This window comes from Neophocaena asiaeorientalis, unplaced genomic scaffold (genome assembly GCF_003031525.2).
Source record: "Neophocaena asiaeorientalis asiaeorientalis breed wild unplaced genomic scaffold, Neophocaena_asiaeorientalis_V1.1 scaffold177, whole genome shotgun sequence".
Classification (NCBI taxonomy): Eukaryota; Metazoa; Chordata; class Mammalia; order Artiodactyla; family Phocoenidae; genus Neophocaena; species Neophocaena asiaeorientalis.
The window spans coordinates 8,129,168-8,156,376 of NW_020172779.1; the positions used below are offsets into that span (position 1 = coordinate 8,129,168).

The following is a 27,209-nucleotide window of genomic DNA, read 5'->3' on the forward strand; positions in this document are numbered from 1 at the left end:
GTAGCCAAGGTTGGGACACGTGCCTACACCAAGAAGCTTGAGAGGCTTAGAGCAGGACAAATGGATGATCCCAACACACGGACGGGAGGGTGATGGTCTCACCCTTTGTCATGGGCATGAATGGCCCTCCTTTCTAAACTGGAATCCAGCACCCCTGAAATGCATCTGGAGTCATTCATTTCCATCTGCTTACATTCCCTTAAATCCAGTGACATGTCCACTGCATTGGAAAATCCATCTGTCCGGCCCCAGGCCTCTAAAAAGGGGTGAGAGAGTGAGAGAGAGAGCTCACCTTTCAGTACCACTTTTTCCAAAATGTTCATGAAGTTCTTTTGGGCAATGCCACTCAGGGATGTGAGCTGTGACTTTGCTATCAGTTCCAACAGCTGTGGATAAAAATAGAAGTTGCCAGGCTTAGACTACAGAGATATTTTTCTCCTCTAATCTTCACTTTTGAGTCACATGACACGTAGATACAGACTGACGGGGAGAGATAAATGGCAGGCAGGGCCACAATGCAATAAAAAGCAGATGCTCTGAGTAAAAGACAAATGGGGGTAATTCAAAACCTAGGCATCAGGCTGAATATTTAATTGCTTTTTTTCTTTTAAATATAAAGAGGTTGGCTTCAGCCAGGGCTAATTCATTCTACTTGTCCTACTTCAGCAAGTGAAGCTGAGGTTCTCCAAAGGGAACAAAACCTCCTGTGACCTGTGATGTTGGAGTTGTACATAATCACTCCCAGCGGGAATTCTTTTACCCCTACTTGAACTTCTCCCCACTGGCTGGGACTGCTCTCAAGGCACCTGAAAGCTCAAGTTCAGCAACGATGGGCACTTTTCAAGGAAGTGGCAATTCTTATCCAGATATCTCCTGCTTATGTAGCATTCAATAAAAATGTCTGTTAAATTAGAATTTTTCACTGTGCTTAACTTTCTGTAGAAAGAAGCCAATAACAGGAAGAAAGAGACATTCAGGGATGTACAGTGTATACTCATATTTCTACTCAAAGGCTAGGAACCTTGTAGCTCTTAGACTTATGTGCAAGTTTTGCTTTGACCACTTATTAGCTCTGTGACTCTGGGTAAATTCCTGAATTTCTTGGTGCCCCAGTTTCTTCATCTCTACTTGTAATACTTCGAGTCTCCAAGATTGGTGACAGAGTTAAAGGAGGGAATGCACATAAAGCTCTTAGCACAGTGCCTGGCATAAATTAGGTAGAAAATAAAGGTTGGTCGGTTAACTGAAGGAGTATGTCCCATTCCCACCACCCATGTTATCACCAAACAAAAAGAAATAAAGATAATAATTTAAGTTGGTGCACCCTTAGCATAGTCTTTCTTCCCTTCAAAAGCAAAATTCTTTATAAATGTGGCAAGATTTAAAAAAAAACCAAAGATTCTATTATTGAAAAAATGAAACTTTATAGACTGGAATGGGCTCTTAGAGATCATGTGGTTCTACCCAGTTAACAGATGAGCAAAGTGAGGCTCAAGAAACTAAACTTTACCAACTATGCCACCAGGAGTGAGAGGGCTCAGCGGGATCCTTCTGCTTCGTGCTTTCACAGCGTTATCGAACAAAAGAGGTTGATATAAAGTGAAAATAATTAATTGCACCAGAACCCACCAGGCTAAGTAAAACTCACTAGCCTTAGAGCCAGTAAACTAGATTTAGAGACCCAGGACCTCCCTTTATGTTAAAGCTTCTATCTCTGCTCCTAGGAAACCTTCCAAGGGAGTTTCATCTCCTGGCCAGGCCCCAGCCCAACTTCACTTCAGGTCAGTAAACACCAAGTATGACACTGTGCTGGGTGCTGGAATCAAGGCTGAGGGAACTAGCAAAGTGACATTTGAAAAATTGGGCTGCAGAGAAGAACTGAAACTTTTGGATCAAAGCCCCAGGCAATTCAAAGAACCTCTGCTTCCAAGGCATTTGTTTAAAAATTTTGTTCCCATGGAGCCCCTTAGGAGCCTGTCAAACCACGGACAGACTTTTAATTTCCTGAACATAATTTTACTCTAAGATAAAAAAAAAAAGACCCCCAATCTTTTCCTGCCTGGCTTATGTATCTCTCTCACACACAGGGAGAGATGCTGTCATCAGGCTGGGGGAAGGTGGCAGAGAAAGACTGAGGCTGGTTTTGAAGATTAGTACTGGTGATCCAAGGCTGGACGTCAGGAACTGACCAAATGCCCACAAAGAGAGGCAAGAAGCCAAAACATCAGCAGAGGCCACGTCCACAGGCGGTGACCAGACGGGTTGTCCTCTGCCTTTCCAGTTCAGCTCTGTCACCAACCAGCGCGTGACGGTCGAGAGAGGAATGAAAAATGGCACAAAGGGACTGGCCAAACCGTTTCTTTATCTCCTTGACCAACAACGAGATTCAGAAGGCCAAGCCCAGGGTCTATTAATACCCCGAGCCTCACATGACCAGCACAAAGCAAGATGAAAGAAAACAAAAGTCTTGAGTCGGCTCTGGGAAGGGTAGTGACTCATCCTGGGGTGGGAGGAGGGCGGGCAGAGCTCTGCCTGAAATCCGTCCAAAACCCCCATTTCATGTGACTACCATCTCACGAGGGCGTCAGTTTCAATCTTGTCTAAAAATGCACCAATCACAAGGACACAAAAATTCTCAAGGCTGTGACTATGCATTTGAGGGGAGACAAAAAAGCCCTTTGGTCTGACTGAGATGATCTTTGACTAAGGAAGAGAAAGATAACAGAAGCAAAAATCGATCAACTGTCAGGAGAATGACACGTCAGCCACCTTCTGTTTATTCTGGTGTCAAAGGAAAGTCCTTCTTTTCAGTGTCCGGCAGCCTTGGGGTCAGGAGAGAGAACCCCAGAATAGGAGGGGACCTGGATGCTCTAGCTGGGTGACCTTTACAGTTGTCATTCACTTAGCAAGTATTTTCTGCATGCCCGTTCTATCCTAGTGTTGTGGTAGGTGATGCGGATAAAGACACACGATCCCTAGACTCACGGAGTGTACCATCTAGTCTGTGGTGTAAGTCATTTAACCTCCCAGAATCCCAGTTTCTTCATTTCTAAAGTGGAAATAAAAAAAGACTACCTACTTCACAGGGTTGTTATGAGAAGTAACTGAGATCAGTATGTAAAAACCCACTGTAAATACCAAATACAAGGCATTGTTATTATAAGGTATTATTTCTTCCCCTTCCAAACCACATTCTTTTAGTGAAGTTTAAAGTGGATATCAAGGGTTATCTTTTCTGTAAAGCTTTTTCTGTAAAGGGCTAGATAGTAAATATTTTAACCTTTGGAGGTCATAAGGTCCCTGTTGCAACTAATTAACTCAGCAACTGTAGTACAAAAGCAGCCTTGGACAGTATGTAAATGAATAAGTGTGGCTGTGTTCCAATAAAACTTTATTTACAAAAACAGGCATGGGGGGCAGATTCGGCCCTTGGGCCATAATTTGTCAATTTCTGATTGTGTGTGTGTGTGTATGATAGGGTTCAAGAGTGAGGGCTCCAGAGCCAAACTGCCTGCCTCAGTTTCCCCATCTGTAAACCATACATAATAGTACCTACTTTAGAGTTGCTGTGAAGATTAAATGCATTCATAAAGCACTCAGAACAGTGCCTGATAGCAAGAATATACTCAATAAATCATTATCATTCATTTTTATCATAGTACAGAGACTATTACTAGGTAGAAGTACTGCCAGGGAAGGCATAGTGAATAGTAGGGTAAAGTACAGCTGGTTTAGAGACCTTTAGAATCCCTGTATTTCAATTTTATGTATTGTCAACCAAATGCTTAAATGCTTGCAAATTTTCATATTCCTCTCTGTCATTTTTATTATGTTTCTGATATATTTAGTAGCTCCCTGTCTGCTGATAAAAGTTAATGTTGATACATTCTGTGGCTTACATAGTTGCATCTACCATGCAGTCTTATTTTGCTAGCAATAATGGGTGTTTACTACATGCTACGCATTTTACATGTGTCATCTTGTTTAATCTTCAGAGGCGTCCCACTGAAGTGGGTTCTCTCCACTAGTCAAAAGAGGATTTTGTGGCTCAGAGAAGTTAAGCAACTCACCTGAAGACATAGAGCAGCAGCAAGTGGTGGAGCCAGGACTTGGACACAGATACGTCTAACGGAGAACATGTATTTTGATAGTTTAAGGACTTCAGTTTGTCAAGGCCAATCAAATTTGCATCTAGGTCGAAACTTTAAAGATAGTGGCAATACCATGTAGTGTTATGTTCTAGGAAAGAGTCTGGAAATCTTATATCAGTCTTACACTGGGACCGGTAATCAGCTTTTCACATTAAGGAAGAAATAATACCCAGAAAGGGTTAATAACGCGTTTAGGATGAGGCAGTTGCTTTGAGTAAATCATTTAGGTCTACTTTCCACATCACAATAACTCTACGGACCCAGAACCAGTACTGTGTGGAACTAGTGGTAAAGAAGACAGAATTTATTAATTTTAATTGTGTCAAGAGAGCTGTGTGCCTAGGGGGAGTAGGGCTGTATCTAGCAATTTATTTACCAAGATGACTTAGCCAGTTGGATTCTTTGCCTCTAGCCACACGAGAAAAAGCAGAGGAAAACGGATTGTTTGAAAATGGCTGTTTGTTTTCTGCTGGGCAAATTTTAGCCCAGGTGCCAGTAATTTGTGGCTGTGTTTAAGGAGAGGCGGAGTGGGGGACTGGGCTAGGGGTCGGAGAAGAGGGTTCTCAGCTCCTCCTGAATTACAGGCTGTCATTACCGTGGGGGCCGCCTGGGGATCCAGCACGAACCGATCCACAGTGACTAGCTGTGCAGTAACAGGACGGGTTCTGGGCCACGGGAGGAAGGGCTGGCGGTTGCCGCCTGCTGAAACCACATCCTGCCCTTCAGCTTTGGCTTGTGCTAGCCTTAGACATGCTGAGTAGAAGAAAAGTCTCGCTGCGAGTGATATCCTATAGTCAGTCTCGGAGGGATATCAGCCTCAGCTTGAAGTGGTACGTGGAAGATGAACGGGGAGAGGAGATTGCCCTCTTATCTCGCTCTGCCCGCAGAAAACGCGCGTTTCGTGTCATCTCTTCCCTTCGGTTCATCATAGCATTCAGACTTTTAAAAATAAATTAGCTCATGTCCCTTCTCTGCTTGAAACCCTCAGATGGCTTCCCTTTGCCCATAACTGGCAAGGTCCTCCCCGACCTGGTCTTCGCCCCTTGTCCAGCTTCATTTTGCCCAGTGCCTCCCTAGCTCGCTCTGCTCTGTCCACACAGCCCGCCTTTGGTTCCCTGAGCAGGCTCAGCTCATTCCCACCTCCAAGCCTTGGTCCTGCCATGTCTTCACGTGCCAGCTCCATCCCACCCCTCAGGTCTCAGTTCAAGTGCCATCTGTTCAGAGCTCAGAGAGCCCTTTGCGGACCATCCTAGATCTTACTATGGTTTCAGTGTTCCTCACTGTTTCATTTATACATGTCTGAAATGATCTTGTTTACTTGCTTGCCGACTGTCTAATTGGGATAGAAACCTCAAGACAGAAGGGGTTATCTTGTTTACCACTCTACCGCAACCTGGCACACGGCAGGCACTTAACAAATACATATATTTGTATCTATCTATATATGTAGGTATATATACACACATACACACACATATTTAAAGGGATTTAAAGGGACACTAAGCAACTGGGGCTTCAGAAGCATCAACAAAAACAGCAACTACTCTCCCTGTTAGTTCAAGGTTACCCATGCAGCTGTTGCCCAAGCATACTCTATCTTGCATAGAATATTGTTAAGAATGTAACTTATCCCTAATTCTTCTATCTCCTATGACAGTGGGCTCTGCAGTTTAAGGTATATGTCTGATTAGAAAACAAGCCGTAGGATTATCAAAGGTAGGAAAAAACTTCAAGAAGCCCCTGCCATTTCTCACATGCTCAGTACGCCAGCTGGGTGCCCATAGGAAAATTATGTCTTTTGCAATAAACCTTTGGTTACATCAGGCAGTGCTTCTGCCTGCATTGAGTGCCAGGTACTTCCAAGACCCTTATTTACTCAATGGATAACACAGATTAAAACCTGGAAAGTTTTGTCCTGACTTTGAGCCTGAACACTGACAGGTTGGAAGAAGGAACATTTCTGCTACATTAATAATCTCCAGGCATGTCAAGATTGGGTAAATATTATTTGCAAGTGAAACATCCCTCTAACTGAGGGCCAAGTTTACACAAATTAATTGTATTCTTAGCCGAGAACAACTTGCCTCTCTGTCTTCCGTCCATCCCAGAAAATTCTGAACTTAGAATGATGCCCTATTCCCTGTCGCATTGATCTGAGCAGGTCTGTCTGCCTCAATGAGGCTGCTTAAATTGGGCTCCCTGTCTGCTGTAGCCTCCTTACCCCCACCCTACGCTTCTACAAGGTTGGATGTCACATTGCCCTTGGCCCCTGGCCCGCCATCACTCCCCTCCACTTCTGTTCTCTCTAGCTTCAGGTTTCTGCTCACGCCATTTGTCCCTGCAAAGCCTTCTACCTGCCTCTCCACCTGGCCAAATCCTGGCCGTCCTTCAAGGAAGGAGAATCTCAGGTTCTACCTCTTCCAAGAAGCTGCCTCCAGTGCTTCTTCTTCCGTTCTCCTAGACAGGACCAAACCCAATTTGCTACTGCAGTACCTTGTACCTTGTCTCCCAGGGTAGCCCAGAAACTCCTGACCAGCAGAGGCCAGGTCTTAGTTGATTCCTCAAGTGACTGTGGCAACACTAGGTATATGGTATGGACTTAATATAGAAAACACCTGCTTAGGGATTTGAAAACACTCACCTGAAGCAATATTGATGTACTGGGACCTAGCAGAGGATGTTGTCACCTCCTTGCCTTTGGAAAGCCCTTCTTTTAGAAGACTCGAGGGGCCTTCGGATCCTAGCTCACAGATACTTAAACCTCTCTCACCCTCAACCAGAGCAACTTAGAACAATGTCACATGCTCTCAGGAACATCCCTCCTTGGATGGGAAAAAAGTCTGCTGTATTGGCAATTAACACGCAACTCACCTATCCAATTTAGCCTATCCCCTGTATAATAAGCACCTGACTGAGCCTAGAAACTAACTAGAATTTTAGTATAAAATATATTTCTGGGCTCATGGTGGGATATATTTAAATTCTGAATCCTCAAGAAAAAAGTTTATACAACATGGGCACATTTTTGATCTTCTGGTCTCCAAAGTCAGATGGGAAAGAAAATCAGGTAGAAAAGTCGTAAAATAATCAATCTCTATGTTTTATTTCATCTTTAATTTCTATTTTCATATATTTTCTAATTCCTGTAATTAGGACGCTAAAGATGACAATAGTTCCAGCAACAACTGATGCTCACCATATACCAGGCACTGTCTAAAAGCATTTCACGTGTTTAAGCTCAGTTTAATTCTATAGCAACATGATGGGGTAGGTACCATTATTAGCACCTTTTATAGGTATATGATTTATAAGTGAATTTATGAATATACATAAATTGAGAATACATGCTTAAATTATTAATGTACTGTCAGGTGTCCATGGTCGAAAATACCACGATTCTGGTCTCTCAGGCTTCCTCCGTTTCTTTGGGTACCCCCTACTTCTGCATGCACTCCCCCAATCCTGTGGTCGTACCCTCAAGGTCTGTGAGTGTCCCCCACTTCTGTGGGCACCCAGAAATGGCAGGATCTCCTGCTTGCCTAAAGGCTTAGTGTGACTGAGAAGGCTCGGAATTCCAAGAGCTGCAGCGTTTCCTCAGTAAAAATCATTAGCAGCCAAATCAGCATTCATTTTAGGGACCTGCTCAGGGCCCTCACTGTTAATACCCCGCAGTGAATTCTCACAATTCCCAGCCATTTCTGCCAATCACTTTCAATGGGCTCGCACCCTGTTCTTTTGATTTTGTTGCCATTGGAATGGCTGGCCACCTTCCCTCCCCGCCAGCTTCTTTGTCTCAACGGAAAAAGATACCCACCAATTTTAAGACCGAGGTGGCAGGGGCCGCCTTCCATCAGAGGAAGGCTGTGCAGCACCAAATTAATCCAAGGTCACTGCAGCAGAGGGACCTGGTGAAGGGGCCAGGCTGCACATACACATCACAAACCACCAGGGGCTTGGCAACAGCACGCCCTTAATTTAAGGCATTGGGTTTGAATTTGAGTCATCGTGCCGTATTTCAGCCTTTCATTTGCCAAACCACCAGCCAACTTAAACTAAAACATGTTTTTGGAAAAGACTTTTAGGGGCGGTAGGAATGCAGTAACTTGCTGGAAACATTCACATGGACCTAGGGTGGTAATGCAGAAAAAAATAAAAATATGCACTACTGGTTTAGCTCGTGGATGTTCTTCTTTGCTGCAGAGGGACAGAGAGAGTGAGGCTGCAAACTTCTGTTTGTCCTTCCTGATCTGAGGCACAAGGGTCACTCCATTCAGGTCAGGAAACCGCTCTTCAAGGTTCTCCCTGGTCTGAAGACAGCATCTCCAGTGACCATGTGCTTGGTCACATTCTCATCCCACAGAGAGAGCTGGGAGGACCAGGTCAAAGAGCATTCTGGCATTAAAGCGTTAAAGCCCTCTCTCGCACTTGTGCCTCGGGGTGTCTTGTTTAAAAACTCGTTATGCAAAATATAACATCTGGGCTCCCAAGTAGTTTCTGAGCTGGTTTACAAACTTGAAAACACACTGGCATCACCTGGTGGATAAATTTAAGTAGCAGTGCCTGGGCACCACCTTCAACTAATGAACTCGGGTGCTCTAGAGGTGGGCTTAGAGGAGCAAGCTTCACAGGTGATTCTAATGTGCAGATGTGATTCTGATGTGTTTACTGGAGATCCACTCTCTCCGCTGGCCTCTCTGTGCCCTGGGTGGGTTAGTCAGTACTTGCTTTCTTGTGGTTACGGTTCTAACCCCACCACTGGCCTAGCCCCTGGAATCCTCGCCGGCTCCCCAGGGGACTTTCCAAAATGTGCTGGTCTTGAGGCGTGGTGTAAACCCATTTTTTAAAAATGGCCTTTCATAAGTTACTGCTTTTAAAGATTTAAAATCATCTTTAAAACCCAGTTAAAACTATGTTTAAGCCATTGGAAGTGTGTAGAGAAGCAGGTAGAGGTAATGAGTGTAGCCTGAAGCCAATTAGAAAAAGGTACAAATGCTGTATAAAAACCTCTCCTATTTATATTCAAATTTTGATTCCAAAAGTTCCACAAAATTTTCATGCTGATAAAACATCATAACATTGAGATAGGAGTGTTGGCTATCCCTTTTTTCCCCTCTGCATGTCTCTTTTATTAACATTGACAGCTAGCATGAACATGACACCTTTTTAAAAAATGTACTTTGTCTTTAAAGAGGTTAAACAGATTTTAAGGCTTCAAAGTTGGTTCGGTTTCTTACTGGGACTGAGGAATCATTGTAGTATTAAAAAACCATTAAGCTGAAGTAGTAAGATGAGGATAACATACTGGCAAGCTACTTTGCAAAGTTGGTTTAAGGATAAGAAGAATATTTGAGAAGTGTCTTAAGTTCCTTAGAAGAAAACCCTCAAAACGTGGTGCCTATCATTAAAATGTTTTAAGCTCTTTATAAAAATGGCATTTCTCAAATTACAGAGGACCCTTAACAGTGAAGGGGAAAAAAAGATTGTTCTTTCCAAAATGGAAATATTCCCCCCTCTTTCTGAACCTAATAACTGAAAGCATTCAGTAGTTTCTTAAAGGTTAGGAGAATGTGCTCAGGATGTATTTTACAATCAGATACTGACAGACACAAGTCCTCTATGCTGAGTTTTAATCAAGGGCAAAGGGCATGATTCCCCAGGTAATTTTTCTTTTTTCTAAGTAGAAAAACATTTTTTATCAACCAAATTGAAAAGACTTTTCAGGGAGAATAAACAATAATTTCGATAAGTAGGTAATAATAAGTATTAGTAGCTGACTTTGAATAACATATTCTGGTCTGCAGAGTATTTCCATTCTGAGTTTCACAGATACCCTGTGAAGTGAGGTTTTTCTAAGTCCTTCTTACACCCGGGAACGTGAGTGTTGGAGAGGCTGAAACAGTGTGAAAGCCGTGGAGCTGGGATCTGACCTCAGGCCATTTTACTTTCAATCCTCTGCTTATATGGAACTCATTGTAGCAGCTAAAGAGTGTGGACTTTAGACTGCCCAGGTTTCAGATCTGGATTTCTTCCCTTCTGTAGCTTCGTGACCTTGGACAGGTCATTTTTACCTCACTGTACCTCTGTTTATGTAAACAGCGATGATAAAAGTACCTACACTTTACAGGGTTAATGGAAGGCTAAAAGGTGTCAGTGCACATAATTGCATGAAACAGATTTTCACTATTTGAATCCTTGTTCCTTTGCTTTGTTTCTTGTGAGAAGGAGAACAAGTAGGAAGGAGAACCGTCTTAAAACTGACCAAATGCTGATCAGTTTGGAATCAAGACATCAGATCTGGGTGTCTTCCTCTAACACCTAGAGGATGGAAACTATTCATAGTCTCAGCAACAAGTTTCCAGATCTTCCCGGGCTTGACTCCAACCAGCCTGCACTGGGTTGCTGGCCACAGTGACCTCCCAGAAGCGGCAGAGTCTTGATGAAATGACATGAACATTTCATCAAGAAGGTCTCTTATTTTCATCCCTTTTGGACTGGAATAAGGGCTCAGCTGAAGACTAGACAGGTCTGGTCATGGGCTCCGCTCAGAGCTTCTAACCTACAAGAGGCCTGGGTTTTTTATCAGGTCAGTTGGGACGGCCAGCCCTGCATCTGCCCAGATGACAGGTGAATGATCCAGGCCTCAAGGGGGCTTGAATGTCATCGCTCTGGCTGAGCCTCTGCAATCATCTGACTCAATGACACGGCACTGAGAAGCACAACCCAGGGAAAAGAAAATAAAAACCCAACCAACTAACACCCACAGCGGATAAATTCCCTCCTACTTCTGATCCTAAAACCCAAACAGCTGCTACCCCCTCCAGGTGGAACCACTGACAGAAACATACAAGGGAGCTTAGAGGGGAAAAACAACCACCAACCAACTAAAAAGAATCCGTGACTTGAAGGTCATGGTTAGAGTTCCTTGCTTTACTACCTTCATCATTAATATTTTGCTAAAGCTCATTAAAAAATTATTTTTTTCCAACATAGGGTTTAAAATGGGAAGCAACTGAGCCAAACAGGTAGTTTCAAGCTTTAAGTGAACCTGGGACTGAATATTGTTACTACATGGGGGTGGGGGAAGGGAGTCAGGAGGAAGAAGTTCTGGGGTGCTTTGAACTCACCCAGTTTTGAGGCTTAAACCAAGAATGCCTTAGGGTCACCTAGAGTCAGCTAAAGCCAGGCAGGAAGGACAATGAGAACAATCATAGGTGCACAAAGGTTTTAAAACAAGCCAAGGCGCTTTACAGCTTGCTTTCTGCTGAATTCTCTGTTGCTGATCTTACTGCTAGAGCGTCTGCTGCCTGCACTGTGGCTCACGTGAGGTATTACGGCGGCCCCTGTCCGAGGGGGCCGATCTCAGGGACATCCATATGGATGGCTCCATCCTATGTGGATCTCAGTATCGGTATAGGAACCTGAAGTACATCGGGGGAGGGGGGAGTTGAGGAATCCATTTTCTGCTTTCCTTAAAATCCCCAGGGTCCTAAAAAGTTGTTTGTTTGTGTTTTTTTTTTTGGTTGGTGTGGGGGAACTACTTCAAGACAACCCGAAAAGACAATTCAACTTGGGAGTCTGGGTAATCTACAGAGACTCACCCGTACGACGTAGTTAAATCTTCTGGAATCCAGAATGGCAGTCGAGAAGTCCAGCCTGTTGAAGGCTTCCCCCAAAGTGCAATATCCATGGCGCTGAATGTGAAAGCAGGGGGTGCAGAGGTCATTTTCCAGAAAAATCTGCCTGGACTCTGCTGACAAGCTTGGTGGCTGTGTTAGGTAACCTATGGCCATCTGCTGCTTTCCTGTGCCATGATCAGCCCTTTCTGGGCCCCTGGGCCCCTGGTGCCCTGCCCCACCATGAGCCACAAAGATGGGTAGTAGTACAGCCGGCAGCTGCTTTAGTCAGTGACTAAAGTCGTGACGTGTACCATTTGGGCCCTTGTTCTCTGCACGCACTTGTACTTGCCTGTCAAGGAAAGGTTGGGAGCTGGGTATGTGATGTGTGTTGGTCACTGTAACATACTCCTGGGGGAAGAATTAGCCCCATGTGTGTCAACTCTGTCTGCCACATCTCTGGTGCTTTTCTCTCTGTGATCATCAGAAACGTTTTTAAGGCTTCATGAAGAAGCCAAAGAAGTTTTGGTCTTTTCTCTGTGAACACACAAGGCACTGGGTGTAGAGAGCCCTGACTCACAGTCCCAGCTCTGCTTCTAGTACCTGGGTGGTCTCGGGTGTATCCCTGGCCCTCTCAGGGCCTCAAGTCACAGAGCGAACTAGATGTTCTCCAAGGTCCCTGACAGCAATAGAAATTCTATCAATCTGTCATACTGCCTGTATCCTAGTTATCTGAGCAAATGCCTGTGCAGCGGGAAAATGTACATAAAAGGGTTTTACAAAGTGCCATGCAAATTTAGATATTACAGTGTCTTGTTCTCTTCTGCATCTAGCTCGTGCAGCCTCACACTGGGTGCGCACGAAAACTTCTCCCGTATTTAGTGATTAACCCTTCCAGGGCTAAAATGAATTGAGTTGAAGTCTAAAAGAGATCTTAGAACAAAAGGGAGGCACTGCCCTGAGGGAAAGGCTAAAGCTTTATAATAGTGTGTTTGAGATGTGGGAATATTAATCTTTATAAAGCATTGCTACATACATCATCCCACTGAATGACTGGGGAGCCCACCTAGTGACTTTTGCATCTCTCTCTGTAGCCCCAAACTCTGATGGCTGGCTAGGTAGTGGGCTGCAGGCCTCCACCACCCACATCCAAGAAGACAGTCATGATGTGAAGTAGTTTCCCAGTCTCGCCCCTACCCTGTCAGGGGAGGCATGAAGCTAAGCATACTCCTTAGTAAGCAGATGGGTGCTCACCTCTTTAGTACTTCCTTTGTGAACATAGATCCATTTTTCTTGGTGGAAATCTACAAAGACAAAATAAAAACAACCCAAAACCCCACAGCTTTAAAATTTATAACATGCCCAAGATTTTAAACTTGTTTCGTTTTCATTTAATCCAAAGTATAAAAAAGTTTCAACAAAAAAGGACAGACTCTACTGACAATCTAAGGGGAGGCAAATGCCTAACTTCTGCAGTATATAAATACTGGAGTTGTAATTTACTTCGTCGGAAGCACTTCAAGTCTTTGATACTCAGATTGAGTATACCAGAGCTCCAAATTAAAGAAAAAAATCTAATACCCAAGTACGAGTTTGTGTTAAATGCCAAGCTTACAAGTTAAACAAGGCCATAAAAAGTAGAAATAAAACAGATAATATGAAGAAACCATGCAGTACAGATGGAATAAACTAAAGATCTGTAATTCATGCTTATTAATAGAACTTTATACTCTCTGTTCGTACTTACATCCAGCATCTAGAAATGTTACTAGTATTTATACAAGGGAAGAGGGAGAAAGAAATCTATGTTCAAAGCCTCAAAACACAGTTCTAAACGAAAGCACACACTGGAACTGGTTCAGCTGACCATACCGCTGAATAATAACTAAACTTAACTATGTCAAATGTAAGTGACAAGCAGGGAAAAAAACACCCCAACTAGCAACTGACTTATAAACACGACTGTAAAGAATACATTAATCTCACTCATAAAATGCACAGCCAGGTTTCTGAGTGCAAAGATCCGGGTAACCTCTGTGAATGACACAGTCAACATGAAAGCGGATGCCAAACATGTGAGGTGTGATTTGTTCCCCTGCCAAAACCCAATCATAATGATCTTCAGCTTTCTTCTCAAGTTCACAACAAACGGCTTACATTGAGTTTTGGTTTTGCTATTCAGCATGTCCTTCTTTCTCTTCTTGGCTGCAACATCATAGTTCAGGCTGTTGAAAAGATTCTCCTTATTGTATACTTCCTTGCTGCAGTAACTAGGAATAACAGACAAGAGGGGATGAGCTGTAACAGCTATACTTTAACACGAGCTGTTTCTATAAATAGCTTACTGTGTTATAAAACACAAACATACATGCTCCTCAAACCAAACAATAAAATAATCACTCAAAAGAAGTCTGTACGGGCCCAGTCTTCCCTCTTCGGGGATGAAATAGTGTCACATCTCTGTGGAAGGCAGGGACGGGGGCTTCTGCTTCTTTTGAATTCCCAACAGTGTCTGCCATTGTATTTGACACACAGCCCTGCACTCTTTAGGAGCCATGCAGGGTACAACAACATTATTTTAAGCAAAAATGATGAATGGATGGGGAGGGAGGGAGGGAGAGGAATGGTTACTGGTATCACTATAATACACAATACTTTCATTTTGCAAAAACATCCACCCCAAGCTGCTTTTTTAAAAAAACCGCTTTATGGAGATATAATTCACATACCATACAATTCACCTAAAGTGAACCCAAGCTGCTTTTAACTAGCATGCTCCCCTTGTGTCTTTAAAACATTTACAAAAATCTGACTTACAGACTGCATCTCTAGGAGATGTTCAGTGTATAGTACTAGTTGTTTAGGTTTTATATAATTCCTTGACTAACACTAGGCGTCATGCTGTGAGGTGAAGACCTTGAGTCCTAAATGAAACAAGCTGTATTTACAACTCATACATTTATAAGAGCTGAAAAGACAGAACTGGCCAATTCACAGGTCACTAAAGGTGTGTAGATTCAACTTGGGTCAGGGGCATATTTCCTTCAGTAAACTGAGCTGAGCTGTCATTTGGGGGGCTGACTGAGTTCTATTCTATTATGCAATGGGATTTCAGAGTAAGTCTCTGAAGGGCTTCCACAGAAGCAATGCAGGAGAAATACTGAGGTACAACGAGAAGATAGGTTCCCCGATCCCCCCAACTCCCGTGGGGCATGCATCAATTAGGGTTTGTTTCCCCTTACATCAGCCATATATTAGAGGCCTTTAATTTTCTGAGTTCTGCTGAATTTAAAATACGATTTAATTTATATCTTTTTTGGACCTACATCTGTTGGATAAGATGAGGTACACCTGCACTTCTCCATTGTATGGATATTATGTAAAAGAGAAAAGAGGGGTTGAAACAATTTCCAGTATCCTGTTGCTACAATGGTCTCTCCAGTAGCACTTCAATAAGTACAATAAGTATCTCACTAACATGCTTACACGTGACATTACCAACAATATACTCAGTGTTTCTGGACCCATAGGGATAGGCTTGATAGATAATCAGTCATTTGTTAATCTTCCCTCAGAAGGCCATGCTTAATACCATTTACTGAGTTTCCTAATATCATTAGCCTTCTCCTTTTCATTGAGGGAAACAGGATATTTTTAGGTTTCAGAGCGATTACTGTGGAAATGCGCTCTCTTAGAGGCACTTTCTTAAGTGAGCCCAGGGTGAATGTTTTGGGTCCAGCTTTGTGTCACACGTGAGTGTGTGTCTGTCTGCTCGCACAGCTATAGAGGCAGAAGACCACCGACCAGTCAGTTGACTTGCACCAAGGTCAGCAGGAAAAGAGGGGCAGAAGAAAGGGAGAGCAGAACTCTGAGCCCTTAGAGCTAGTTTAAGAAATTTCAATCAATGCTGAGGAGAAGGGAGAAAGATGGAAAGTCACTTGATTGGTCCATGATGTACCAAAGCTGAGAACAGCTTTAGAAAACAAAGTTAGGCCATTTTGTGTAAAAATACCACACGAAGCCTTATTTTTAAAGGAAACTCGCACATGCACCATGAACAAAAGCCTACAGCCTGAGTTCCACATAGAGAGAACCATAAAATGAAGCTGCCTTATTCTCAATCACACATTTAAGGTTTAGCAGAACATTTTCGGAGCCTGGGCCATAGATTGTGACCATTCCTTAGCAATGTTAAATATTTATATTTCATCTTATTCTTTTCTAATTGAAAACATTCCTCAAAGGAATTTGAGCACTTGCTTTCTTCACAGAAACAACAATAACCTGCTTTAAGCCCAAGTGACTCATTTCCAAAGCTAGTTTAAGAAGAATTTGACATAATTGATGATGCTGTCCCACTGGAGAATGTAGAAAAGCTTTAACCAAAGAGAAACCCTGCACTTTTCACTTAGACAATAGGTTTTGGACTTCAGAGGTAGGGCCTGGAAGGAAGGGCTATGGGGTTTATTTGTGTTGCCTGCTTATATATTTTCTTTTAAGCAATAATATATTTCAGTTAGAGGCTATTTTGAGAGTTCAGTTATGTCCATTTCAAGGAAATGCAAAGCCAATGGAAAATTACAACTGAAATTTTGAACAAGAAAAGCCACCACCATTTAGGAACCACAACATTTTTTTTTTTTCAAATAAGCAAAACCATTTAAAGAGGCTGCTTTCTTCATTAAATTCAATAACCAGAAAGTCGCTATATTATAGTCAGATCTTACTAATCTTGATTTTTATAGGCACAGGCCTAGAATAAGAAAGAAGACCTCGTCCAGCCCTGTACTTTCATCACACACATACAAAGATACTTAAAGACAACTTTAGAAAAAGTGAAAGGTTTCAAAATAGGCCCATTTGGCAGCAGAGATAAAGGGAGGGAAGGAAAAAAAAAAAAAAAGCCCTATTTCTCATTTCATTTGTAATAACAGGCCATTTAAGAAAGCTGTGGCCTACCCCAAAGGGCTTACTTATAGATTAAGGCCAATGAGTTTCTATGCTAATTTGCTCCAATACATACCCAATTTGTCAAGCTCACATGGCTAGTAACCAGATTGTTCTGGAAAAACAAACAGCCTAGTGTATGTAGCTCTTAGAACAGTGCCTTGCACACAGTAAGCACTCATAAAATCTTAACTATTATTTTTATTTGCTTATTCACTAACTCATCCAGGGCACTGAAGTAAACTTCCTGCTTCCTGGTTCAGCCTTAGCTGTACTGGAAAGCAACATTGGAGTTTTCAACTGCAGGCTTGCAGAAGAGTGGCCCAGGCTCAGGGAGCTTAGATTACTCATCCTGGAGGTGGGCTGGGGCGGGGTTGGGGGTTGTTGGTGAGGAAGACTGCACACGAGGTGGCTCAACCATCACTTCCTTGAAGCATTCTTGGATCACTCCAATTCATGCCGAACTCTTTCCTCAAATGTAACACTTGCCATTTCTCTTCCAGCTTATGTAGCTTCAACTTTCTCACAAGGGGCCCTGCTTGAAGCTTATCTGAAATCCTCCCATGATCTCAGTTCAGGGCACTTAGCTGTGATGGGGTTTTGTAACATTCTGCTGCTGGAGGAGGACAGGGCCCTGGACCACAGAGAGAATGGCCAGCAGAGTCCAGAGAAGGTGCGCTAGGCAGACAAACTGTGGTCAACACAAAAACACTGTCCCCAGGCTGCAATGCACCAAGTGTACCCTCATCCCTCTCTCCTGTTCAGGCAGCTCACAGAATGGTAGGTGGAATCGGAGTAAGTGCATGAGGCCCCTGCAGGCCTCTGTTTTACATCCACCGGCTCCCTCCCTTTCAAAAGGGCCTGCCTTGGGCTTCCCTGGTGGCGCAGTGGTTGAGAGTCCGCCTGCCAATGCAGGGGACACGGGTTTGTGCCCCGGTCCGGGAAGATCCCACATGCCGCGGAGCGGCTGGGCCCGTGAGCCATGGCCGCTGAGCCTGCGCGTCCGGAGCCTGTGCTCCGCAAGGGGAGAGGCCACAACAGTGAGAGGCCCGCGTACTGAAAAAAACAAAAAACAAAAAAAAAACAAACAAAAGGGCCTGCCTTGTTTGCTCCTAACAGGGGAGGCATTCAACTTCACCTGAGTAGGCAGGCACTCAGCCCGAGCCTGACATCACAGCGAAACATCACCAAGACTGAAAACAGTGGGGATATTCGAGACTACAAACCCAGGTCTCAGAAGGCCAACTGCTTTTAAGAAGTTGGCAGACTTCTCATGCTAAGTAGGGAAGGGATTGTTTACAATTGCTGGGGAAAAAAACACTCTGCAAACAAACAGCCAGCTGCTTTGCTAGGAGCTACCAAATGATTCCTCAGATGACTCATCAAAGAGCCACAGGTGGGCACTATATCGATCACGCTTTGTGATGATGCTGGTGGTGACAGTTCCAGCTCAGAAAGCGTGAAAATGGAGGAAAGAAAGGAGGTTCAAGAAGGGAAGAGGGGGTGGGTAGCTACCTGATTCCAGCTGGGTTAAACTTTTGTGGTAAGGTAAAACCTTCTCCAGGTCTCCCCTACTGTGGAGGGAGAGGCACCACTATTTACTTGGAAATAGGAGTGATTGCCGCTTTTCTCCTGGAGCAGATGCAGTGTGAATGTTCATGCGAACCAGAGGCTCTGCATTTTGAACCTCTCCTGCTGAACCCAATGGTCTGTTTCCCGCTGAGGAGCGTGCTACACTCATATCGGGGTGGGCCACTGTGACACAGCTCAGCAGATCATGAGTGCACCTCCCTAGAAAGAATCCAAACTGTTACACAAAGATAAAGCACTAAAATATTAGATCCTCATTTCTTGGGAATGAGGAGGAAGGAAGGAAGGAAATTTCTACTCTTCTAAAATAAAAGGAAGCTTTTAGTCTAGGGAGAATAATTTAGGCCTAGTTGGTAACTAGAGTCCCTTAAAAGAGTCTAGTGACAGCAGTTGGTCTTTTTATTTTCCTGTAAATTATCTGGTTTTCCATAAATAAGATTTCTTTATAGTGCTCCGCAAACTCCCCAGGGACTGCTTCCAAGTGTCTTTAACATAAAGGTCAATGTGCTCTTGTCTCTCCTGGCAGACCCCCAAGATTAAACATTTTTTTCCCATTGGAAGACAAAAGGTGATGCTTTACAAATCACAAACCGGTGTGCGGCTCTGGAGGTCAGGACATGGCAATAACGATTTTTTCCTTGATAGTTTTCGTGAAATTGAGTGCCAGGGGCTCAGCCAAACAACCACTGGTAAATCTGAGTGGGAAGCTGGCCCAGGTACAGAACTCTCCACTGAAGTCAATTTAAGGGCTGGGGTGTGGAGCAGTGGTTTTCAGCAAAGGCCCGGGATAAAGGCACCCAAGGGTAAGCGGTCTGCACTGATCCCCTGTGGGCCAAATGGCAGCGATCCGGAAGCCGTCTGCGGAGATCATGACTGAGGGACTCCAGACCACCAAACTCATTTGTCGCTGCTTCCCTGTGTTATTAACGAAGCAGAGCAGCAGGCACGGTGGACCTCGGATTTTCCACCAGATTGACAGAGCTCAGGTGGAACTTGAGTCCAGAGGCTCACGCAAGCCAGGTGGGCTTTCTGCAGGTGATAGGCATCACTTGAAATGGGGGCGCACTCACTATACAAAGAAAACTGACCGAAAGGGCCACCGAGGAAACAGGTGCAAAGACGCCGTCCTCCCAGAAGTACAAGGCTTGTAGGATCTATACCCCGCCTCCCTTCCCTCCAACGCTGCTCTGTTTCTCAGTCCTTACCATGGCTCCACAAGTCCGCCCGCAAGCGCTGGTGCCCCAGGGACCATCTGGCGGCCCCTTCCTGGTTACTCATCCTCTCTTCCCACTCTGTGGTCGCCTGTGCGTGGGAAGAGCCTGGAGGTGCTCCCGACGGGACCCGTGTGCAATCCCGTCTCCAGGCTTGTGCTCGGAGCCCCGCCACCCCAGGGTGAAAGCTGTGCAGCCCACTCGCCGGCGACCCGACCCGCAAACCGCGCGACACCGGTGTCCTTTAAGGCAGGGGACCCCTGAAATTGTGTGTTTAAGTTTTAGCGTTTGGGGACTAGATCCTCATTTGTCGTCAGATTCTCAGAGGGACACGGGGTTCTGTAAAGAGTCGTGCCCACTTGGAGACGCTGACCTTGAACCATAAGAGAAACCAAATACCCCGAATCCCATGCTCTGGCGACCTCTGCAGAAACCCGGGCAACTCACTTCCATCCTTCTGGTCAGGGGCTCCCTTCTCAGCCTGTTCCAGCCCGGCCTGAGTCCCAGTCACCCGACCCGCTCCCGGAGACCAACCGGGTCAGTTCTGCGCAGCTGAAATTAGTGGCGATCCCCTCACCTGCTGAGGTCGCTCACGAAGCTGCCGCTCTTCTCATCCAAGAAGCGCTTCCAGCCATCGGCCGTCTTCACCCAGCTCTGCCCGGGGGACCGCCAGTCCTGCCCGAGGAATGGCATGGCCCTGCCAACGGACGCGACGAATGGACGTGACGGACTGATGGACGGGACTGGCCCGGCGGCCTTGGGGACGCGCCGCCCTGGGCGGATGCTCGGGGTGCCGGGGCCGGTGAGGGAGCGGCTGCAGGGAGCCCGAGTGGAGGGCTGCGGGATCGGGGGTGCGGAGCGGGATACCTGCGCTCGCGGGGGGCGCTGTAGAGGGTCGCCGGGCGCGCGGGGCTCCCTGGAGTGCTGCGCTGCTGTCCCGGCCGCCGTATTTATCTCGGGCCGCTGGCCGCGGCTCTTTGTTGCCGGAAGAGGCGCCTGCTCTTAGCCCGGCCCCCCCAGCCCAGAGGCCACGTGGCTTTGTTTATAGGCTCGGCTTGTTTTCCGAGGCGCCCTCGGCTCCTGCACTTCTGGCTGTTGCACAACCGCTCGCTGGTGGAAACTTGAAGCCGCGCCGCGGGGCCGGGGCTCCCACTGCCCCTTCGCCTCTGGCCCTTCTGCGCTCCCACCCCGCCCCCAGGGCGCAGCTTCTTCAGCCGCGAGAGCGAGGCCGGGCACTCGGGAAACTGCGCCCCGTCCTCCTGCAGCTCCCGGCCTGGCGAGGTGCAGGGAGGGGGAGGCCCGAGTGGCGTCAGGATCGCTGCGGGGCGGGGGGTGGGAAGAAAGGACGGCACCCTTTCCAACCCCGAGCTGTCACAATCGAGCCCCGCGATCCAGAGCACCCCTGCAGGAACCGAGGCCCGGCACAGCGCGGCCCGGAGCCGGGTAGGAGGGCGCAGCCTCCTTGGCCTCTCTCGCTGCCTAGAGCCGCTCTTGGGAGAAGGAGGGGACCCACCGCGAGGCGGGAGTGGGGCGGGGGGACAGCACCCTACCTCACCCTGCCCCAGAACTGTTAAAGAGTCTGCTGTCAGGCTTGTCTCCGAGGTGGCAAAGGAAGGAGAAGGAGGCCAGGCGGCAGCTGGTCCCCGCGCGGTGGGAGTGGAGAGCAGGGACAGCCCTCCACCCCACTCTGGGCACCCTAAGCGAGCAGCGCTGGCGCCTGGCCCGGGTCTAGGGCGCCGGGGAATGGGATTTTATTACGAAGAACCGCGAAGCCCCTTTCCCCTTCCTGCTGTTCGGCATCCTCTGGGCTATTAGGCTCTCCTGGGGAAATAATCAAGCCAGGAGTTTTGTTTTAGTTTTGGTGAGCGTTTAGGGAGAGGGGCCCAGAATGCGCCTCCTCCCGACTGATGGGGACTAAAGGAAGTTCGGTAAAAGTCCACAGTGAGGAGGCGACGCCCGAGAGTCCGAGGCTCTCACAGACCTCAGTTTATTAACCTCATCCTTGAAACCGCGGGGCGGGGGGCCGGGAGGGGGGCCCAGTGTGGCAGCTATGGTTTTCCAGACGAGGGCACTGAGAGCCCCTGAGAAGGGTTAAACCAGTGACTAGGGTCACAAGGCTAGTTTCTTCACAATCCACAGTACAATCTGAAATTATCCTGTTTGCTTTTTGGTAACAAGCTACCACTCTCTGCAGAATGTAATCTCCAGGAGAGATCAACCGTCTTGTTTTGGGGGTATCCCAGCTCCAGCACCTTGCAAGGCCTAGAGTAGGCCTTAGATAACTATTTGTCCAATGAGGAGGTGAATACATATGGGAAGCTGCTGACAATCAGGGTATCTTATTGTTCTTCATGACTACTAGTTATGATGCTTTACAGTCTGTTCCATTTGTCAATTAGATTGTAAAGAGTGGTCACAGCAGAGTAAAATCTGCATGCTCAATAATTAGCTTCCACTTGATTCCTTGATTCTTCCACACCCCTTCCTCTGCAGCCATCAACATTGCCCCACCGACTCTGTGCAATCTTTAAGGCTCAGAGTAGACAAAGAAATTGTGTGTGCCTTGGGAGGAGGGTACATGTTGGAGGGGAAAGGAGGTGTTTTTAATAAAGTCTGTTTTCAAGTAGCCAGAGTTTTCTGATTCAGGTTTTCCACCATAAATATTTATTAGCATAGTAATAGTAAAAATATCTTGTAAAAACACTGCAGAAGATCCCAAGTAAATGATAGTCACTATGATCGTGCTGACAGATGAGACAGTGTTGGGTCTGGCCTTTGTTGGAGAGAATTGATAGCTGTAAGGGAGCATAATTAAGAGATGTGATTGTTAAAGATGCATGCTAGTTACATGTCAGCAAACTACATCTCTGTACAAACTATAGAAGTCAGAAGAGTTGAATTCTATTTCTGCTAGAGCAACATACTGTCTGTCTGACCTGCATGGATGACAAATTCTGGAGGCACAATTTCCTCAGCTGTCAAGAAAGAGTAGAGCCTATAAATGCCTACCTTTCAGGATTGTTTAGAAAGTGTGTTAAATGGGATTATCGTTACCAGTTCTTTCCTCTTTGGTAGGGTGTAGTGCACTCACGTGGCCCATGGCCTCTTAGTAATATGTAACTCCCTGATTCTTTTTTTAAAATTGAAGTATAGTTGACTTACAATATTTTATTAGTTTCAGTGTAATGATTCAGTGTTTTCATAGGTTATACTCCATTTAAAGTTATTATAAAACAATGGCTGTAATTCCCTGTGCTGTACAATATATCCTTGTTGCATATCTATTTTGTATATAGTAGTTTCTGTCTCTTAATCCCCTACCCCTATCTTGCCCCTCCCCCCCCACTAATATCTATTATTTTGTTCTCTGAGTCTGTTTCTGTTTTGCTGTATACTGTATATTCATTTTTATTTTTTAGATTATACATATAAGTGATAACGTAAAATATTTGTCTTTGACTTATTTCACTAAGCATACTACTTTCTAGGTCTATCCACGTTTTTGCAAATGGCAGAATTTTATTCTTTTTTATGGCTGAGTAACATTCCATTGTGTGTGTGTGTGTGTGTATGTGTGTGTGTGTGTGTGTATCACATCTTCTTTATCCATTTGTCTGCTGACAACTTGGGTTGCTTCCATATCTTGGCTATCGTAAATAGTGCTGCTATGAACATTGGGGTGCATGTATCTTTTCAAATTAGTGTTTTCCTTTTTTTGGATATATTGCCAGGAGTGGGACTGCTGGATCATATGGTAACTCTATTTTTTAGTTTTTTGAGGAACCTCCATACTATTTTCCATAGTGGCTGCACCAGTTTACATTCCCACTAACAGTGTACATCCACAACCTCACCAACATTTGTTATTTGTAGACTTTTAGATAATAGCCATTCTGACAGTTGTGAGTGATATCTTATTGTTGTTTTGATTTACATGTCTCTAATAGTTAGTGATGTTGAGCATCTTTTCATGTTAGCCATCTGTATGTTTTCTTTGGAAAAATGTCTACTCAGGTCTGCCCATTTTTTAATCAGGTTGTTTGATTTTTTGATACTGAGTTGTATAAACTGTTTATATATATATTTTGGATACTAACCCCGTGTCGATTGTATCATTTGCAAACATTTTCTCCCACTCAGTAGGTTGTCTTTTCATTTTGTTGATGGTTTCCTTTGCTGTGAAAAAGCTTTTTAAGTTTAATTAGGTCCCATTTGTTTATTTTTTCTTTTATTTCTTTTGCCTTAGGAGATAGATACAAAAAATATTGTTGCCATTTATGTCAAAGAGTGTTCTGCCTATGTTCTCTTCTAGAAGTTTTATGGTTTCAGGTCTTAGATCTTTAATTTTGAGCTCATTTTTGTATATGGCATGAGGAAATGTTCTTACCTCATTCTTTCACATGTACCTATCCAGATTTCCCAGCACCACTTATTATTGAAGAGACTGTCTTTTCTCCATTGTATATTCTTTGTTGTACATTAATTGACCATAGGTGCATAGTCTTATTTCTGGGCTCTCTATTCTGTTCCATTGATCTTTGTGTCTGTTTTTTTGCCAGTACCATGCTGTTTTGATTACTGTAGCTTTGTAGTATAGTCCAAAGTTGGTACTTCCCTGATTCTTAACATTAGCCCTGGCCATGTAACTTACTTTGGCCAATGGGATGCTAGTGGATATGATGTGAGCAGAGAATATAGAGGATATGTTGTGTGTACTTGTCTGATTGGGCTAGTTCTCTTGTACTTCTACCAGCACCCTGGCAAGAGCATACCTGGGGTAGCCACTGCTCCTCAAGCTTTGGTCCTAGGATGTGACACATGGAGCAAACACCCCAGTTGTCCTACAGTTATGTTAGCAAGAAATAAATGTTTATTATCGAATGCTACTGAGATTATTGTCATCTTTTATTACACAGAATTATTGTGTCAATAGCTGACTACTACAAAGGGTTGAGTAGATAAAAGTTTGTGAAAGTTTTAATTTGAAAGATTCAAGATTCAAGCACAAGTAGGAAATCACAATTTTTGGGTCCTTGTCTTTTTGGGTAAGAACTAATCTCAGGAAGCCTCAATGTTTGTCTCTAGTCCTTTGGCTTTCTCTTCCTTCTCAAAAAAAAAAAAAAAAAAATGTGGCTATCATATCTCAGCTCAGCCTTTACTGAAGTATGAGTGACTGCTTTAGATTTCCCACACCATTAAAAATCCAACTTGACACTTCTTCCAACACATGGTTTCTAACCAGGAAGCCTTGTAATGCTGAGCCCTTCAAGATAAAGAATGTGCTAGGCCATGTCTAGACCAGTTACCTTCACATTAGATGTTGACCTGACCTTGCAATGCCTCTGGAATTGGAATCCTTATCATGGCTGAGCATTTGAGAACCACAAAGACAAATGGCTTTGGACTCGATATAGAGGCAGAAGGATACTCTGAGAATTTCACAAGGCACAGACTGGGGAGGACAAGTGTGGCCTGATGGTTTGAGCAATGCACAGGATGGTTTGGCCATGAGTTCCACTGCACAGATACCGAGCCTCTGCCACTCCTGAACAGCTTTGTGCAACAGATTCACCAAATCACATGCTGGGTGTTTGATTATTCACATGTGCTTCTCCCCTATGGGACTGTGAGCTCCTTGTTGTCAGGGCTGTGTCTTAGTGGTTTAGTCATCACAGTGCCTAGCATGGTGCTTGGTACATGACAGATAAACCAGAAATAACACAATAAATGTTAAACTACTGTGGGATGCTGTTAGTTCCATGTCTTTACCTACTGACATATTATTTCTAAGGACATAGCAGAATAGGGAGGTGGGAGAGTTCAGATATGCAGTCCTGCCCTGCATATCTGAATTCTCCAACAATGGTGCCTTAACAGTTGGTGAGACAAATAGAGAAGGTGGTCAAAATCCTAGAAAAAGATGTTTTAATGTGCTTGTTACCTTGATGGCAGATATTAGCCACGCTAAAGATAGTGTGCCAAGCACTTTGCAAACATAATCCTGTTTAACACACCTCACAAAAGCCTGTGAGCTAAGTATCATTATCCCCATTTTATAGATGAGGAGACTGAGGCTCAGAAAAGTTAAATAGCTTGCCTAGGATAACTCAGCTATATGTGGTGGAATCCAGGCTGGTACCCAAGTCTATCTTCAACCCCAACTGGAGCCAGATTGACTGGGTTCAAATCACAGTGCCCTGCTTAAATAGCTGTGTGACCTTGGGCAAGTTACTTAACCTCTCTGTGCCACTTTTTCCTCATTTGTGAAATGGGAATGATGACAGTACCTACCTCAGAAGGTATTGTGAGATTGAAGTAATATGTATAAAGGTACCTATAACAGTGCTAACATCAGTAGTAGTTATTATTATTTATTTTTATGCAAAACTTGCTTAAGTCCATTTATGTCTTCCCCACCAAATTTTAAGTTTTGAGGGCATGGAGCCCAGCTCACTTAGCTAATTTCCAGATATGGGAATATGTGTCTATTGGAACAAATTGTACAATGAAATGATAGTTTACATATTATTAGTTATTATTTGTTGCACTTGAACTATGGAAGTGGACTTTATTCTGTTCCAGAGACTACATTTTCAGAGGTAAAGCTGACAAAACTTTAGCCTGGCTGCTACCTCATAAGGCTCTTTAGAGAAATTGTTTGTAGAAAGGACTGTGAAAAACTTGATAAGTATAATAAATATGATAAATGCGTTTCTAATCCAAAATGACATTTGTTTATAGCTTTGGCCGAGGGACTGACTACTTCTCACTGAAATGTAATGATATTTTGTTTTTTCATAGTTTCTCTTTCTAAAAAGGTGTTTTTTGGTGTGAAAAATACTTAGCAGTAGTTGTAAGTTAAAAATAACTTTAGCTTGTTGGGTTGGGCGGGGACTGAAATCAACCAAATCTGTTGGCTTACCCTGTTCAAGTCACAGTAAATTTGATAAAGGAGGAGCTAGCGTATTTGCAACCAGCGCTAGTGCTGTAACGAGGAATGTTTAATGCCACAGCAATTTGCATATGACCTTGTGCCCTGGCTGTCTAGGGTAGGGCATCCTTGAAACAGTGTGAAATAAGTCTGTTAGCTGTGTTTGAGCAGGAACTGCCTGCTGTGTTTTCTTTCTGGGTCTCTGGCTGCCGGGAGTCCTGCCAACTAAATTAAAATCAGTCGGACACGTCACTGAGAATATTCTCATTACTTTAATGAGAATCATTTGCTATTCCTCAAATGGGGGCCTGGTTCTGTTTCTGAGAGAGGGTCAAGGACATTTTGCTATAATCCTCCTCCTTTTATAGCTCAATGGCTCAATTTTAATGAAAATTCTTTTTTTTCTTTTGATAAGTAGCAAAAAGGATTTGGAGACAAAACTACTACTAACTTTTGTATAATATAGGGAAATGAATAAAACCACAACACTTACACCAATAGCCCAGACTTCTAGTGTTTTTTAAAAAAATTCCACAGATTTTAAAATGTGAATGTTAAATTTGTTATATTAAACTTTTGTTACATTTGTTATAGATGTAAAGCTTTAAATACAGTATTAGTTCCTGAAATTGGTTAAAAGTAGCCTATCTGTAATTCTTCAAATGGTATCTTGAATGGCTGAGTAGCAAATTTTAATTCTGAGATTTCTCATATGCAAAAATAGCTCAGACTGAAATTCATCTAGACATTGTGTCTTGTGGTTTAC

At 44.3% G+C, this 27,209-nt stretch overlaps 1 protein-coding gene across 1 annotated transcript in view; it reads right to left on the reverse strand.

Moving 5' to 3' along the window:
• FBXO32 (F-box protein 32) overlaps positions 1-20,815 on the reverse strand; it is a 34,313-nt gene extending 13,498 nt beyond the window's left edge. The window contains exons 1-5 of the mRNA XM_024741039.1: positions 20,090-20,815; positions 13,922-14,034; positions 13,019-13,068; positions 11,750-11,842; positions 293-386 (exon numbers count right to left, since the gene is read on the reverse strand). Coding sequence (XP_024596807.1) covers positions 293-386; positions 11,750-11,842; positions 13,019-13,068; positions 13,922-14,034; positions 20,090-20,205 — 466 coding nt within the window. The 5' untranslated portion in view covers positions 20,206-20,815. The remainder of the gene's footprint in view (positions 1-292; positions 387-11,749; positions 11,843-13,018; positions 13,069-13,921; positions 14,035-20,089) is intronic.
• Positions 20,816-27,209: the final 6,394 nt, after the last annotated feature.